This window comes from Tamandua tetradactyla, chromosome 24 (genome assembly GCF_023851605.1).
Source record: "Tamandua tetradactyla isolate mTamTet1 chromosome 24, mTamTet1.pri, whole genome shotgun sequence".
In the NCBI taxonomy this organism is placed as follows: domain Eukaryota; kingdom Metazoa; phylum Chordata; class Mammalia; order Pilosa; family Myrmecophagidae; genus Tamandua; species Tamandua tetradactyla.
In genome coordinates, this window is record NC_135350.1 from 44696898 (window position 1) to 44713367 (window position 16470).

At 35.3% G+C, this 16470-nt stretch overlaps 1 protein-coding gene across 10 annotated transcripts in view; it reads left to right on the forward strand.

Annotated features, from left to right (window-relative positions):
• LIN54 (lin-54 DREAM MuvB core complex component) overlaps positions 1–16470 on the forward strand; it is a 126246-nt gene that overhangs the window by 26892 nt on the left and 82884 nt on the right. For 6 of the 10 annotated variants that reach the window (XM_077143008.1, XM_077143010.1, XM_077143012.1 and 3 more), the window contains exon 2: positions 13603–14318. In XM_077143008.1, the coding sequence (XP_076999123.1) occupies positions 13635–14318 (684 nt within the window). In that variant the 5' untranslated portion in view covers positions 13603–13634. The remainder of the gene's footprint in view (positions 1–13602; positions 14319–16470) is intronic. The other 4 variants (XM_077143014.1, XM_077143013.1, XM_077143015.1 and 1 more) reach the window with 1 other exon arrangement.

Consider the following 16470-nt stretch of genomic DNA (forward strand, 5'->3'; position numbering starts at 1 on the left):
ACAAAATGTTAGAAGAAAGTACTACCTGTGCAGTAATAACACTAAATGTTAATGGATTAAATTCCTCAATCAAAAGACATAGACTGGCAGAATGCATTGAAAAACAGGACCCATCTATATGGTGGACATGAGGGCAAGGACACAAACGGACATTTGTACACCAATGTTTATAGCACCATTATTTACAATTACCAAGACATGGAAACAGCCAAAATGTCCATCAACAGACGGGTGGCTAAACAAACTGGCATATACAAATGATGGAATATTATGCAGCTGTAAGGCAGAATAAAGTTATGAAGTATGTAACAACATGAATGGACCTTAAGGACATTATGCTGAGTGAGATTAGCCAAAAAGAAAAGGACAAATGCCATGTAGTCTTACTGGTATGAACTGAAATTAGTGAATAAATTTGGAATATTTCGTTGGTAACAGAGAGCATCAGGAGATAGAAATAGCATAAGATATTGGGTAATTGGAGCTGAAGGGATACAGATTGTGCAACAGGACTGAATATAAAAACTCAGAAATGGACAGCACAGTACTACCTAACTGTAATGCAGTTATATTAAAACACTGAATGAAGTTGAATGTGAGAATGATAGAGGGTTGGGGGCATAAATGAAATCACATAGAAAGATAGACGATAAAGATTGAGATGATATAATCTAGGAATGCCTAGAGTGTGTAATGATAGTGACTACATGTAGAAATTTTAAAAATGTTTATGTATGAGGAAGAACAAAGGAATGTCATTACTGCAGTGTGCTAAAAATAGATGGTAATTAATATTTTAAAATATCAACTTATGTGTGAGACTGAAGCAAAAAGTGTTTATTTGGTGCAAAATTCATGTTTTGACTAGTGCATTTCCTAATATAACACCTGTAGATAATTGGTTGAACAACATATGTATAGGGAACCTTGGGTAGGACATGAGATTTTGTTGGTTTGTCCAGAATGATGCCCTGATGAATCTCAGAGTGATTTCATCAGTGAGTAAAAAAGTATTTGCAAAGTCCCCTTTGGGGAATGTTGAGCTCGGGGGAAAATTCAGCCTCCCCAAGTTGAATCCTTGATATTCTCACAAACAGTGTGGACAACCAAAGCTATAGGCTGAGCCCCAAGTCTTGGGGTTTGTTCATATAAAACTTAACCAGACAACAGATAGGTCAAGCCTACTTAAAATTAGGCCTAAGAATCACCCCCAAGAGAACCTCTTGTTGCTCAGATGTGGCCTCTCTCTGCAGCCAACACAACAAGCAGATTCACTACCCTCCCCCTATCTATGTGGGACGTGACTCCCAGGGGTGTGGACCTTCCTGGCAACGTTGGACAGAAAGCCTGGAATGAGCTGAGACTCAGCATCAAGGGATTGAGAAAAACTCTAGAACGAGCTGAGACCCAGCATCAAGGGATTGAGAAAACCTTCTCGACCAAAAGGGAGAAGAGTGAAATCAGACAAAGTGTCAATGGCTGAGAGATTCCAAACAGAGTCAAGAAGTTATCCTGGAGGGTATTCTTACGCATTAAGTAGATATCACCTTGTTATCTGAGATGTAATGGAGAGGCTGGAGGGAACTGCCTGAAAATGTATAGCCGTGTTTCTTGATGATGATTGTATAATGATATAGCTTTCACAGTGTGACTGTGTGATTGTGAAAACGTTGTGTCTGATGCTTCTTTTATCTACCTTGTCAGCAGACGAGTAGAACATATGGAGTTAAAATAAATAATAGCGGAACTAATGTTAAAATAAATTTAGTTTGAAATTCTAGTGATCAATGAAAGGGAGAGGTAAGGGGTATGGTATGTAAAATTTTGTTTATTTTCTGTTTTCGTTTTATTTTTCTGTTGTCTTTTTATTTCTTTTTCTGAATTGATGCAAATGTTCTAAGAAATGATCATGATGATGAATATGCAACTATTTGATGATATCATGAATTACTGATTATGTATGTAGAATGCAATGATCATATATTAAGAATGTTTGAGGTTCTTTATTGTAATTTTTTTTAATTTTAAAAATTAATAAAAATTTTTAAAAAGAGGCTATTGCAATACTGCAAGAAAACAAAACCATGATTATTAAAGTTCCTACAAGAATATATACCCAATAGAATTGAAAGCCAGGGATTCAAACAGATACTTGTATGCCAATGTTCACAGCAGCATTAGTCACAACACCAAAGGTGAACGCAATCTAAGTGTCCAACATCAGTTGAACAGAAATAGAATGTGGTATATCCATACAATGCAAAATTATTCAGGAATATGGTGGGACCCGCAGACAGACAAGCACCACATACTGGGGAGGATAAGAAAAACAGACCCCAGAGACTTCACAGGAAAGTCTTTCAACCTGCTGGGTCCCACACTCAGGGAAATCTGATTAAATGCCCAGACACCAGCAAAAAATAACAAATCACACCAGGAAAACTGAACATATGGCCCAGTCAAAGGAACAAACCAAGAGCTCAAATGAGATGCAGGAGCTGAGACAACTAATTCTGAATATACGAACAGAAATGGAAAACCTCTTCAAAAACCAAATCAATAAATTGAGGGAGGACATGAAGAAGGCATGGGATCAACAAAAAGAAGAAATGGAAAGTCTGAAAAAACAAATCACAGAACTTATGGGAATGAAAGGCAAGGTAGAAGAGATGAAAAAAACAATGGAAACCTACAATGGTAGATTTAAAGAGACAGAGGCTTGAATTAGTGAACTGGAGGATGGAACATCTGAAATCCAAAAAGAAACAGAAACTATAGGGAAAAGAATGGAAAAATTTGAACAGGGGCTCAGGGAATTGAATGATAATATGAAGCGCACAAATATACGTGTTGTGGGTGTCCCAGAAGGAGAAGAGAAGGGAAAAGGAGGAGAAAAACTAATGGAAGAAATTATCACTGAAAATTTCCCAACTCTTATGAAAGACCTAAAATTACAGATCCAAGAAATGCAGTGCACCCCAAAGAGAATAGACCCAAATAGGCGTTCTCCAAGACACTTACTAGTTAGAATGTCAGAGGCCAAAGAGAAAGAGAAGATCTTGAAAGCAGCAAGAGAAAAACAATCCATCACATACAAGGGAAACCCAGTAAGACTATGTGTAGATTTTTCAGCAGAAACCATGGAAGCTAGAAGACAGTGGGATGATATATTTAAATTACTAAAAGAGAAAAACTGCCAACCAAGACTCCTATATCCAGCAAACTTGTCCTTCAAAAATGAGGGAGAAATTAAAACATTTTCAGACGAAAAGACACTGAGAGAATTTGTGACCAAGAGACCAGATCTACAAGAAATACTAAAGGGAGCACTTGAATCAGATACGAAAAGACAGAAGAGAGAGGTATGGAGAAAAGTGTAGAAAGAAGGAAAATCATATATGATATATATAATACAAAAGGCAAAATGGTAGAGGAAAGTATTATCCAAACAGTAATAACACTAAATGTTAATGGACTGAATTCCCCCAATCAAAAGACATAGACTGGCAGAATGGATTAAAAAACAGGATCCTTCTATATGCTGTCTACAGGAAACACATCTTAGACCCAAAGATAAACATAGGTTGAAAGTGAAAGGTTGGGAAAAGATATTTCATTCAAATAACAACCAGAAAAGAGCAGGAGTAGCTATACTAATATCCAATAAATTAGACTTCAAATGTGAAACGGTTAAAAGAGACAAAGAAGGATACTATCTACTAATAAAAGGAACAATTAAACAAGAAGACATAACAATCATAAATATTTATGCACCGAATCAGAATGCCCCCAAATACATGAGGAATACACTGCAATTTCTGAAAAGGGAAATAGACACATGTACCATAATAGTTGGAGACTTCAAATCGCCACTATCATCAATGGACAGAACATCTAGACAGAGGATCAATAAAGAAACAGAGAAATTGAATATTACAATAAATGAGCTAGACTTAACAGACATTTATAGGACATAACATCCCACAACAGCAGGATACACCTTTTTCTCAAGTGCTCATGGATCATTCTCAAAGATAGACCATATGCTGGGTCACAAAGCAAGTCTCAACAAATTTAAAAAGATTGAAATCATACACAACACTTTCTCGGATCATAAAGGAATTAAGTTGGAAATCAGTAATAGGCAGAGTGCCAGAAAATTCACAAATACGTGGAGGCTCAACAACACACTCTTAAACAACAAGTGGGTCAAGGATGAAATTACAAGAGAAATTAGTAAATATCTCATGGCGAATGAAAATGAAAACACAACCTATCAAAACCTATGGGACGCAGCAAAGGCACTGCTAAGAGGGAAATTTATTGCCCTAAATGCCTCTATCAGAAAAGAAGAAAAGGCTAAAATTCAGGAATTAACTGTCCACTTGGAAGAACTGGAGAAAGAACAGCAAACTAACCCCAAAGCAAACAAAAGGAAAGAAATAACAAAGATTAGAGCAGAAATTAATGAAATTGAGAACATGAAAACAATAGAGAAAATCAGTAAGACCAGAAGTTGGTTCTATGAGAAAATCAATAAGATTGATGGGCCCTTATCAAGATTGACAAAAAGAAGAAGAGAGAGGACGCAAATAAATAAGATCAGAAATGGAAGAAGAGACATAACCACTGACCTCACAGAAATAAAGTAGGTAATAACAGGATACTATGAAAAACTTTACGCTAATAAATACAACAATGTAGATGAAATGGATAAGTTCCTAGAAAGGCATCAACAACCAGCTTTGACTCAAGAAGAAATAGATGACCTCAACAAACCAATCACAAGTAAAGAAATTGAATTAGTCATTCAAAAGCTTTCTAAAAAGAAAAGTCCAGGACCAGATGGCTTCACATGTGAATTCTACCAAACATTCCAGAAAGAATTAGTACCAACTCTGCTCAAACTCTTCAAAAAACTCGAAGTGGAGGGAAAGCTACCTAATTCATTCTATAAAGCCAGCATCACCCTCATACCAAAACAAGGCAAAGATATTACAAAAAAAGAAAACTACAGACCAATCTCTCTAATGAATATAGATGCAAAAATCCTCAACAAAATTCTAGCAAATCGAATCCAGCAACACATTAAAAGAATTATACATCATGACCAAGTAGGATTCATCCCAGGTATGCAAGGATGGTTCAACATAATAAAATCAATTAATGTAATACACCATATCAACAAATCAAAGCAGAAAAATCACATGATCATCTCAATTGATGCAGAGAAGGCATTTGACAAGATTCAACATCCTTTCCTGTTGAAAACACTTCAAAGGATAGGAATACAACGGAACTTCCTTAAAATGATAGAGAGAATGTATGAAAAACCCACAGCTAATAATCATCCTCAATGGGGAAAAATTGAAAACTTTCCCCCTGAAATCAGGAACAAGACAAGGATGTACATTATCACCACTATTATTCAACATCGTGTTGGAGGTTCTAGCCATAGCAATAAGACAAGAAAAAGAAATACAAGGCATCAAAATTGAAAAGGAAGAAGTAAAACTATCACTGTTTGCAGACGATATGATACTATACGTCAAAAACCCGGAAAAATCCACAACAAAACTACTAGAGCTAATAAATGAGTATAGCAAAGTAGCAGGTTACAAGATCAACATTCAAAAATCTGTAGCATTTCTATACACTAGCAATGAACAAGCTGAGGGGGAAATCAAGAAACGAATTCCATTTGCAATTGCAACTAAAAGAATAAAATACTTAGGAATAAATTTAACTAAAGAGACAAAAGACCTATGCAAAGAAAACTACAAAAAACTGTTAAAAGAAATCACAGAAGACCTAAATAGATGGCAGGGCATACCGTGTTCATGAATTGGAAGACTAAATATAGTTAAGATGTCAATCCTACCTAAATTGATTTACCGATTCAATGCAATACCAATCAAAATCCCAACAACTTATTTTTCAGAAATAAAAAAACCAATAAGCAAATTTATCTGGAAGGGCAGGGTGCCCTGAATTGCTAAAAGTATCTTGAGGAAGGAAAACGAAGCTGGAGGTCTCATGCTGCCTGAGTTTTAGGCGTATTATGAAGCCACAGTGGTCAAAACAGCATGGTATTGGCATAAAGATAGATATATTGACCAGTGGAATCAAATAGAGTGCTTAGATATAGACCCTCTCATCTATGGACATTTAATCTTTGATAAGGTAGTCAAGCCAACTCACCTGGGACAGAAAAGTCTCTTCAATAAATGGTGCCAAGAGAACTGGATATCCATATGCAAAAGAATGAAAGAAGACCCGTATCTCACACCCTATACAAAAGTTAACTCAAAATGGATCAAAGATCTAAACGTTAGGTCTAAGACCATAAAACAGTTAGAGGAAAAAGTAGGGAGATATCTTATGAAACTTACAATTGGAGGTGGTTTTATGGACCTTAAACCTAAAGCAAGAGCACTGAAGAAAGAAAGAAATAAATGGGAGCTCCTCAAAATTAAACACTTTTGTGCATCAAAGAACTTCATCAAGAAAGTAGAAAGACAGCCTACACAATGGGAGATAATATTTGAAAACGACATATCGGATAAAGGTCTAGTATCCAGGATTTATAAAGAGATTTTTCAACTCAACAACAAAAAGACAGCCAGCCGAATTACAAAATGGGAAAAAGACTTGAACAGACACCTCTCAGAAGAGGAAATACAAATGGCCAAAAGGCACATGAAGAGATGCTCAATGTCCCTGGCCATTAGAGAAATGCAAATCAAAACCACAATGAGATATCATCTCACACCCACCAGAATGGCCATTATCAACAAAACAAAAAATGACTAGTGCTGGAGAGGATGCGGAGAAAGAGGCACACTTATCCACTGTTGGTGGGAATGTCAAATGGTGCAACCACTGTGGAAGGCTGTTTGGCGATTCCTCAAAAGTTGAATATAGAATTGCCATATGACCCAGCAATACCATTGCTAGGTATCTACTCAAAGGACTTAAGGGCAAATACACAGACGGATATTTGCACACCAATGTTTATAGCAGCATTATTTACAATTGCAAAGAGATGGAAACAGCCAAAATGTCCATCAACAGACGAGTGGCTAAACAAACTGTGGTATATACATACGATGGAACATTATGCAGCTTTAAGACAATAAACTTATGAAGCATGTAATAACATGGATGGACCTAGAGAGCATTATGCTGAGTGAGACTAGCCAAAAACTAAAGGATAAATACTGTATTGTCCCACTGATGTGAACTGACATTTGAAAATAAACTTGGAATATGTCATTGGTAACGGACACCATCAGGAGTTAGAAACAGGGTAAGATAATTGGTAATTGGAGCTGAAGGGATGCAGACTGTGCAACAGGACTAGATACAAGAACTAAAAAATGAACAGCACAATACTACCTAATTGTAATGTAATTATGTTAAAACACTGAATGAAGCTGCATCTGACCTATAGTTTTTGTTTGTTTGTTTTTTTGTATATATATTTTTTGTATTTTGTATTTTTATTTTTTTCTCTATATTATCATTTTATTTTTTTCTGTTGTCTTGCTATTTCTTTTTCTAAATCGATGCAAATGTACTAAGAAATGATGATCATACATCTATGTGATGATATTAAAAATTACTGATTGCATATGTAGAATGGAATGATTTCTAAATGTTGTGTTAATTTTTTTAATTAATAAAAAAATTATTCAGCAATAAAAAGGGAGAAAGCATTAATACTTGCTACAACGTGGATGAACTTTCAAAACATTATACTAAATGCAATAGACACAAAAGAATAAATATTATATATTCCATTTACATGAAATGTCTAGAAAAAGCAAATTCATAAAGGTAGAAAGTCAATTAGAGGTTACCAGAGGTTGGGAGAAGGGGAAATGAGGAGTTATTGCCTAATTGATTCCTGTTTCTTTTAGGGGTGATGAAAATGTATTGGGAATGAATGACATTAATTAATGCCACTGAACTGTATGCTTAAAAATAGTGAAAATGGCAAATATGATGTTTATATATTTTTAAATTTATTCTTTTCCGTTGTCTTTTTATTTCTTTTTTGAATTGATGTAAATATTCTAAGAAATGATCATGATGATATATATGCAACTATGTGATGATAATTGTGAATTACCGATTATATATGTAAAACGGAATATTTCTGAATGTTTTTGTTCATTTGTTAATTTTTTAAAATAAAATAAAGAGCACTAAAGAAATATGATTATATAGACATATATATAATAAAAATAAAATTTATTTTAAAATCCTACAAAGAAAAAAAAAATGTACAAGGCCTTTACCCTTGAGCTACAAAACTGGCTAAGATAATTGAGTAAAGAGATATTGTGGGCAGACAGTTCTCCATGGGTTTTCACGTTTCTGCACCTGTTGCAAGTGAAACAGCTGCCCTTTTATTCCAAATGATCTTTTTACGGATGTTTGTAAGACAGCCTTGGAGAGTAGGGGTATCCTGCTGGAGCAAAGGACAGATTAGCTGTTGTCCAGTATAAAAACATTTCTCCTTGTGCAAAGGGCAGATTGCCACAGCCCATTTTAAAAGAGTTGGGTTCCCTAATCTCAGGGTTCCCCAAGTATAAAGCAAACTCGCTATGTGTGCAGCAGGTATTTGGACCCCTCCACATCACCCCTGTGGAACTTGGGAAGGGCGAAAGAAGAACTGATTCACACATGATGCTCATGTTCCTTGCTGTGCTGTGAGTAATTAGTCCTTTTTCTCTGATCCAGGACTACTGTGTCTTCTGCCAATATCCTTAAAGCAGTTAACAGGTTGTTCTGTTAGCTTACTAGTAGTATATAAAATCTCAGACCCTTCGCAGTTCTTGACAGTTTTAGCCACAAGAATGGGGAGCTGACAGAGACATGGCTTTCTGAAAGAGAAAGGGTGAAAGCCTGGGTTTGGGGATATGCAAAGATTCTGACTTCTGGTAATTAATGTCATTCAAGTGGTGGGCAAGGATGGTGATAGGGAAAGAGTCTCCCTTACTCTACCCATTAATAAATATTTAGAGGCTGAGTGGTGAGACAGGGTATTGAAACAGGTTACCAGAATGGGACTTAGTTATTCACTCAATTCCATGGCCCTAACTGAAAGGCAGTGTGGCTCTGACTGTTGAGTCAAGAAGTCCCCAACGCTGAAAAAACTGGTGTAAACAGTGAGAGCTTTGGGTGGATGGAAAGGATTAGAGGTTCATTTGGTTATGTTGCAGGGGTGGGTGCTTCAAACTGAAAGCAAATGCAAAGCTTTGCTTACTAGTATGTAGCTACTATATCTCCCTCAACCTCTCCTTACACCTTGATTTCAGGAGCTTTAGGGAAAATGATGAATAGGGTTTGGATTGAAGTCTCTCTGTCCAAAGGTAATACCTATGTACTAAATATACCAGGGAACTGCCGGGAGTAGAGAGTCAAACCTTTATGGCTTTTTGGATAGAGGTGCCAAGTAACGGTCCAGCCTGGTTCTGTGCAGGAAATCTGTCCAGATTCAACTGATATGGTTTGGGCAAGATTTGCAGTAGGGAAGGGAAACTATTGTGACTTTGTGGATGGGACCTTTATTCTTATGTGCCGTGTTTTTTTTTTCCCTCAAAATTTTTTATTGGTATCTATTATATATTCACGTACTATGCAATCATCCAAAGTGTACAATCAGTAGTTCACAATATCATTATATAACTGTGCATTTATCATCAGAATTGACTGTTTTTTAATATTTGTTTAACACATACACGAAAAAAGCAATGAATTTTAAGGCATACCACAACGGTTATTATAAAAGAGATTTCATAGTTTGGTATGAGTTACAATTCCACATTTTTAGATTTTACTTCTAGCTGTTCCAAGACACTGGAGATTGAAAGAAATATCAATATAGTGATTCAGTAATCATACTCATTTATTAAACCATACTATCTTTGTTCTCCCACTCGTTAGGGGTATTTACCAATTCTAACTTTTTCATATTGGAAGGGGATGTCAATAATATGGGATGGGGGATGAAACTAGTTAACGTTCTGGAAAGACTAGCCCCTTTACATTTCAGGGTTTATCTGGTCTGGGTACCCATATGGAGGTTGTAGGTTCCTGGATAGTTATCCTAGTGCATTTAAGCTTTGTAGACTCTTATATAATTGCCCAGGTTTTCTTTAGGATTGACAGGAATGGTTTTGTTGTGTACTGTATTTTGACTTCTACTGCTGAATGTTTGATTGGTGTTGATGTTTTTAACATGCCTGAACTGTGGATGTCCATAAAGTGCCAAAGGGGATCATAATAATCAGGAAGAGGCACATGTGGAGAAGTGCTTTGGGATCCCACAACCCCAGTGATTCCTTTGAGGTGCAAGTTATTGTAATTGGTGATTTTATGGTATTTTTTTTCTAAAGCCAAAAGACTTTAATAGACACTTTACAAAAGAAGATAGACAATAAGCACATGAAAAGATGCTCAGCATCATTAGTCATCTGGGAAATGCAAATTAAATCACAATGAGATACCATTTCACATCCACTAAAATGGCTAAAAAGACTGACCGACATTGCCAATGGTTGGTGACATGTGGAATAGCTGGAATTCTCATATATTGCTGATGGCTGTGTCAAAGTTGGAAAATAGTCTGGCAGTTTCTTGCAAAGTTGAAAATAAACTTACCTCATGAGCTGGAAATTCCACTTCTAGGGTTTTTTTTTTTCTTCGTTTTTGTTTGTTTGTTTGTTTTGTTAAATATAACATGTATACAAAGAAAACACAGTGATTTTCAAAGTGTACTTCAATAGGTAGTTACAAACAGATTTCAGAGTTTATTATGGGTTCCCATTCCCACTATTTCAGATTTTTCCTTCTAGGTGCTTTAAAACACTGGAGGCTAGAAGAAACATTTTTTTTCTTTTTGCGAAAAATAACATATATACAAAAAAACAAATTTCAAAGCACATCACAGCAATTAGTTTTAGAATAGATTTCAGAGTTTGGTATGGGTTACAATCCCACAATTTTAAGTTTTTACTTTTAGCTACTCTAAGATAATGGAGACTAAAAGAAATATCAATATAATGATTCAGCAGTCATACTTGTTTGTTAAACCCTACCCTGTCTGTATAACTCTGCCATCACCTTTGATCTTTCTCCCACTCTTTTGGGGTATTTAGACTGTGCCCCTTCTAACTTTCTCATGTTGAAAGGGGCTGTCGATTATATGGGATAGGTGGATGAAACTAATTGATGTTCTGGAGAAGCTGGCCCCTCTGCATTTCAGGACTTACCTGATCCAGGGAGTTATCTGGAGGGTTTAGGTTTCTAGAAAGTTACCCTAGTACATGGAGCCTTTGTAGAATCTTAGATAATGCCTTAGTTATTCTTTAGGATTGACAGGAATCGTTTAGGTTGGGGTTTGGCAAATAATGGTAGATAGCAATTTCTAAATGAAACTTGTATAAGAGTGACCTCCAGAGTAGCCTCTCAACACTATTTGAACTCTCTCAACCACTGATACCTTATTAGATATACTTCTTTTCCCTCTTTTGGTCAGGATGGAATTGTTGATTCAGTGGTAACAGGGCTAGACTCATTCCTGGAAGTCATCTCCCATGGTGCTGGGGAGACTTTCACCCCTGGGTGTCATGTCCCACATAGGGGGAAGGGCAATGATTTCACTTGCAGAGTTGGTCTTAGAGGAAGAAAGACTACATCTGAGCAACAAAAGAGGTCCTCCGGAAGTAACTGTTAGGCATACCTATAGGTAGGCTAAGCTTTGCTACATATATAAGCTTCACAAGACCAAGCCTCAAGATCAAGGGCTTGACCTATTGATTTGAGTGTCCCTAACACTTCTAGATTTTTAATCAAGAGAAATGAAAACAGGTCCATAAAAAATTTGAATGCTAATAGCAGCATTATTCTAATAGTTCCAGACTGGAAACGATCCAAATGTCTATCAAGAGATGAATGGATAAATAGATTGTGCTAGATTCAACAATGGAATATTTGTAAATGCAACAAGAAAAATAAATCTCTAAAAACATGCTGAGGGAATTTCTCATAAATATGTAATAATTCTGTGCCACAAGCACATAATCGCTTATTCTTTTTATGTATAATTCTATTATTATAAATCACTAATTTATAGTGATAGAACAGATCAGAGGTTGCTAGGATGGGGTTTGGAGTAGGAGATGGACTGTAAAAGACTAAACTTATATGTTCTCCATTTTTAAGTATCATTGGTAAAAATTAAATGCAGAGTGGAACACGGTGGCTCACCTGCCATGCCAGAGACCCAGGTTTGTTTCCCTGTGCCTGCCCATGAAAAAAAAATTTAAATGCAGTGTAATTTTGTGATTAAAATTATGAAATTTGGTATCATAAAAACTAGAGTTTACTATCTATGTGACCTTAGGCAAATTATTTAAACTTTTTGAGTTTCCTTAGCTGTCTAATGTGACAGATACCTAGCTCATAGGGTTGTTATGAGAATTAAATAAAATAATGCTATCACTGGTAGATAAGTAATCACTCAATGATGATGGTTAATTTTGGCAGTATTAGTATTGTTAATACTAATAATTATAGTTTGATACTTAAGTCTGTTTTTCTTCATCTTGGAATGAGTGTTGCATTTATATATTTAGGAAAAGGGAGAAATGAAAGAATTGCTGATTAGATTCCTGTGGCTTGTTGATATTTTCTGGGTAAACACTTATTGTTATTTAGTCAGTCATAAAAATTATATAGTCTCTTTAATATGTGAGGATAAAGGCACTGATTCCTTTATTTAAAGGAAGTTTTGTTTGACCTTTGGCTAAAGGCATTATATATCTGATTTGTCCATTATCTGCTTTATTATTATGACCATTTTTTTTCTTTATGGGCACTGGCTGTATGCTCCTTAAATGTTTCCTTTTTTTTGACATTTCAAATGAATGAGGAGAATTTGAGAATCTTCTTTCCATATAAAGGTTCTCTTGGTGTGAAGTTAATTGATCAACATTGGACTAAATAAACAATTTGACCTGCAGGCACTGGATGGATTACTCTAGATATTCCTTTAATGTTAATTTGGGTCTTTAGTGGATTTTATAAATGGTGTTAGTATTCTCATATTAGGACCTAGCTCATTGGAGATTTGAAGATATTTTCCACTATTTGTTAACATTTAAATCCTTATGCCCTTGTGTGAATCAGCGGTCTTTTGTCAATAGTGAAAAAAAAACATAACTAGGTAAAAATTAGATCAGACATGTAAAAGATTTTGAAAGTTTCATAAGAGGGCATTGAGATAAAGGAGTTTCTTGGATGCTCAGTCCTGTGACTTAGCAGTGTCTGAAAACGGTATACTTTTAGATTGAGACATGAGTGAATAAAAATGTTTGCTTCTGGTTTTGTGTCCCATATGACTTAGAGTCTTGTAGGTTGAAGATGCATTAAAATGATTCAGCCCAAGTAAGCATTAGGAGTATTTTTCATTCAATTATACATCAATAAAAAAATTTATATTGTTTGTATTTTCTTGATTGCATTTTTTTCTTCCTTTAAAATTTGTTTTGAAATCCAGTAACTTATATTCATTTTTCACTTTTATTACAGCACCTGATCAACTTTCTAGCAGGACAACGATCATGGAGGTGGTGCCTGCTGAGGTGAATAGTTTGCTTCCAGAGGAAATAATGGACACTGGTATAACTTTAGTGGATGATGATAGTATTGAGGCTGTTATTGTTTCATCCCCAATTCCCATGGAGACAGAACTGGAAGAAATTATCAACATAAGTTCTACTGGTGACTCTACAGCCACGCCCATTTCCACGGAACCAATCACAGTGTACAGTAACCACACTAACCAAGTTGCAGTGAACACCACAGTTACTAAAGCAGATTCTAATACCACAGTGAAACCAGCTTTTCCAAGTGGCCTTCAAAAACTTGGTGCTCAGACTCCTGTGACTATCTCAGCCAATCAGATTATTTTAAACAAAGTATCACAGACATCAGATCTTAAACTTGGCAATCAGACCCTTAAGCCAGATGGACAGAAGTTAATTTTAACAACTTTGGGCAAGTCTGGTTCACCAATTGTTTTAGCACTACCCCATAGCCAACTACCCCAGGCTCAGAAAGTTACAACTCAGGCCCAGACAGGAGATGCTAAGTTACCATCGCAGCAAATTAAAGTAGTTACCATTGGAGGGAGGCCCGAGGTGAAACCTGTCATTGGTGTCTCAGCATTGACCCCAGGAAGTCAACTGATTAATACTACAACTCAGCCCTCTGTGTTACAGACCCAACAGTTAAAAACAGTACAGGTAAAAACTAACAAACAAAAAACGGGGGCTTATTAATTAAAATGCATGATAAACAATTTGATTCGTAGTTGTGTTCATAGGGTGGTTAAATGCATAGTTGTTGCTAAATTCTTTGAATGTTGCTTTTAGTAATTGTATACTTTTTTTAAAAGTTTGTATGTCCATTGTTTATGAAAATATATAAAAATTTTTACCAGAGAACTTGGAGCAAATTTAATTTTGGTTAAATTTCAAATTAGTCTATTTATAGTGTTTTTTTTCTCATTTTAAAATGTATTTTATTCTTAGTGGTACAAGGATATTTTGCTGGTCTAAAGATGCCAGAGTTCCTGTTGGGCTGCCTAAAATCATTCAGACAGAAATTTTTAGTTTATGAATGACTGAAAGCTAGGAAAACTTTGCTGCCCTGAGAAACCCTTGGAGTCAGAAGTATGCATATTAGCTATTGTATGTCTCTGTTGAGATTTATTGCCCATTGGCATCACTCATGTTTACATTAAGGAGAAGGTAGTATCATGTGATGAAAGATACGTATAGGCTTTAGATTCTGACCAACTGGGTTTGAGTTGCCTTTATGTTTCCTTAGTAGCTGTGATCTTTGGAGCTGTTACTTAGGTTTTTTGAGTTTATGAGTTTGGCTGTAAGATGGCTATTTGATCATGATGAAATATATAGTAAAACTAACCCTATATAGTTCTCAAAACATTGAGGATATTTCAAAGTGGTACCTATTATTAGTATGACTAGGACCTGATGTTAGATGGCTTACCAGAGCATTTCTTAAATGGTTCCCAAATTTTCATGTCTAAATAGACCTTTTTAGGTCACCCCTACTCTTAGACAATAATAATCCACTTGAAACCAGGGAATACAAATGTATTCCTTGTTTGAAAGAGTTGCCTCTTTAAAGAAAGGAGGACATGAGTTAAAGTAGTAATGTAAGTGCTTAAAGAAATAGGAAAGTTTGGGGAGCATCCACTCTCAGCTGATATTAGAAATAATGTTGTGGTTACTAATTGGCAAAATAATTCAAAATTTATTTTTCTTGGATATTATATGCAAGAACTTTGTAAGATTTCTCAAACCTTGCAATTTGTCCATGTTCCTTCTGCCACTGTTAAATGTTCTTAATGCCGCCCCCCACCACCTTTTTTTTCTTGTTCTTCATCATTCTCCACTTATCTTGGGCTTTCTTTCACTTCTTACTTTTAATGAGGGTCTCTTGAATAAGATATACTATTGTTATCAAGCATTTTTTCCTCAGCTTGATTTTTAACAGTTTTGAAATTTGTTTTTATTGGTTTATCAGAGTTATCTGGCTTTGGGAATGTAACTCTGAACCATGTACACAAGAAACTGATAATGTAAACTATAATGTCACTTTTTCATATGTGAGACCACTATATACTTTTAATGACTGGTATACTTGTATCTACTAATTTTTTTTTCAACTTTTTTTTTATTGTATAGTATAACATATATACGAAGCAAAGAAATAAAAAAAACAATAGTTTTCAAAGCACCCTTCTACGAGTAGTTACAGAACAGATCCCAGAGTTTGTCATGGGTTACCATATGATCCTCTCAAATTTTTTCCTTCTAGCTGCTACAGAATGTAGAAGGTTATAGGGCTTAAATATTTTTTTATCATCATAGTCGACTTTTTTCCTGCTTTTTTTTTTTGTGAAAAAATAACATATATACAAAAAGCTATAAATTTTAAGGCACATCACCACAATTAGTTGTAGAACGTATTTCAGAATTTGACATGGGTTACAATTCCACAATTTTAGGTTTTTACTTCTAGCTGTTCTAAAATACTGGAGACTAAAAGAGATATCAATTTAATGATTCAGCATTCATATTCATTTGTTAAATCCTCTCTTCTCTGTATAACTCCACCATGCATCCCCTAATTTTGTACTGTAATCCTCTAAGTGCTGACAATAAAAGCAAAGACAGGGTCTAATTCTTATACTTTTTTTTATTGTTGATTTTATAAAACCTGATTCTATTTATTTAAGAAATAATTCTGTTTTAAAAAAACAAACCCCATTTAGAGTATTGTTATACTTGTGTTATTTTTAGGCAACTCAGATCTTTCCAACTCTGAAGAAACTTAAAGGGCTCTAAAGCACAGGGCGGAAAAGAG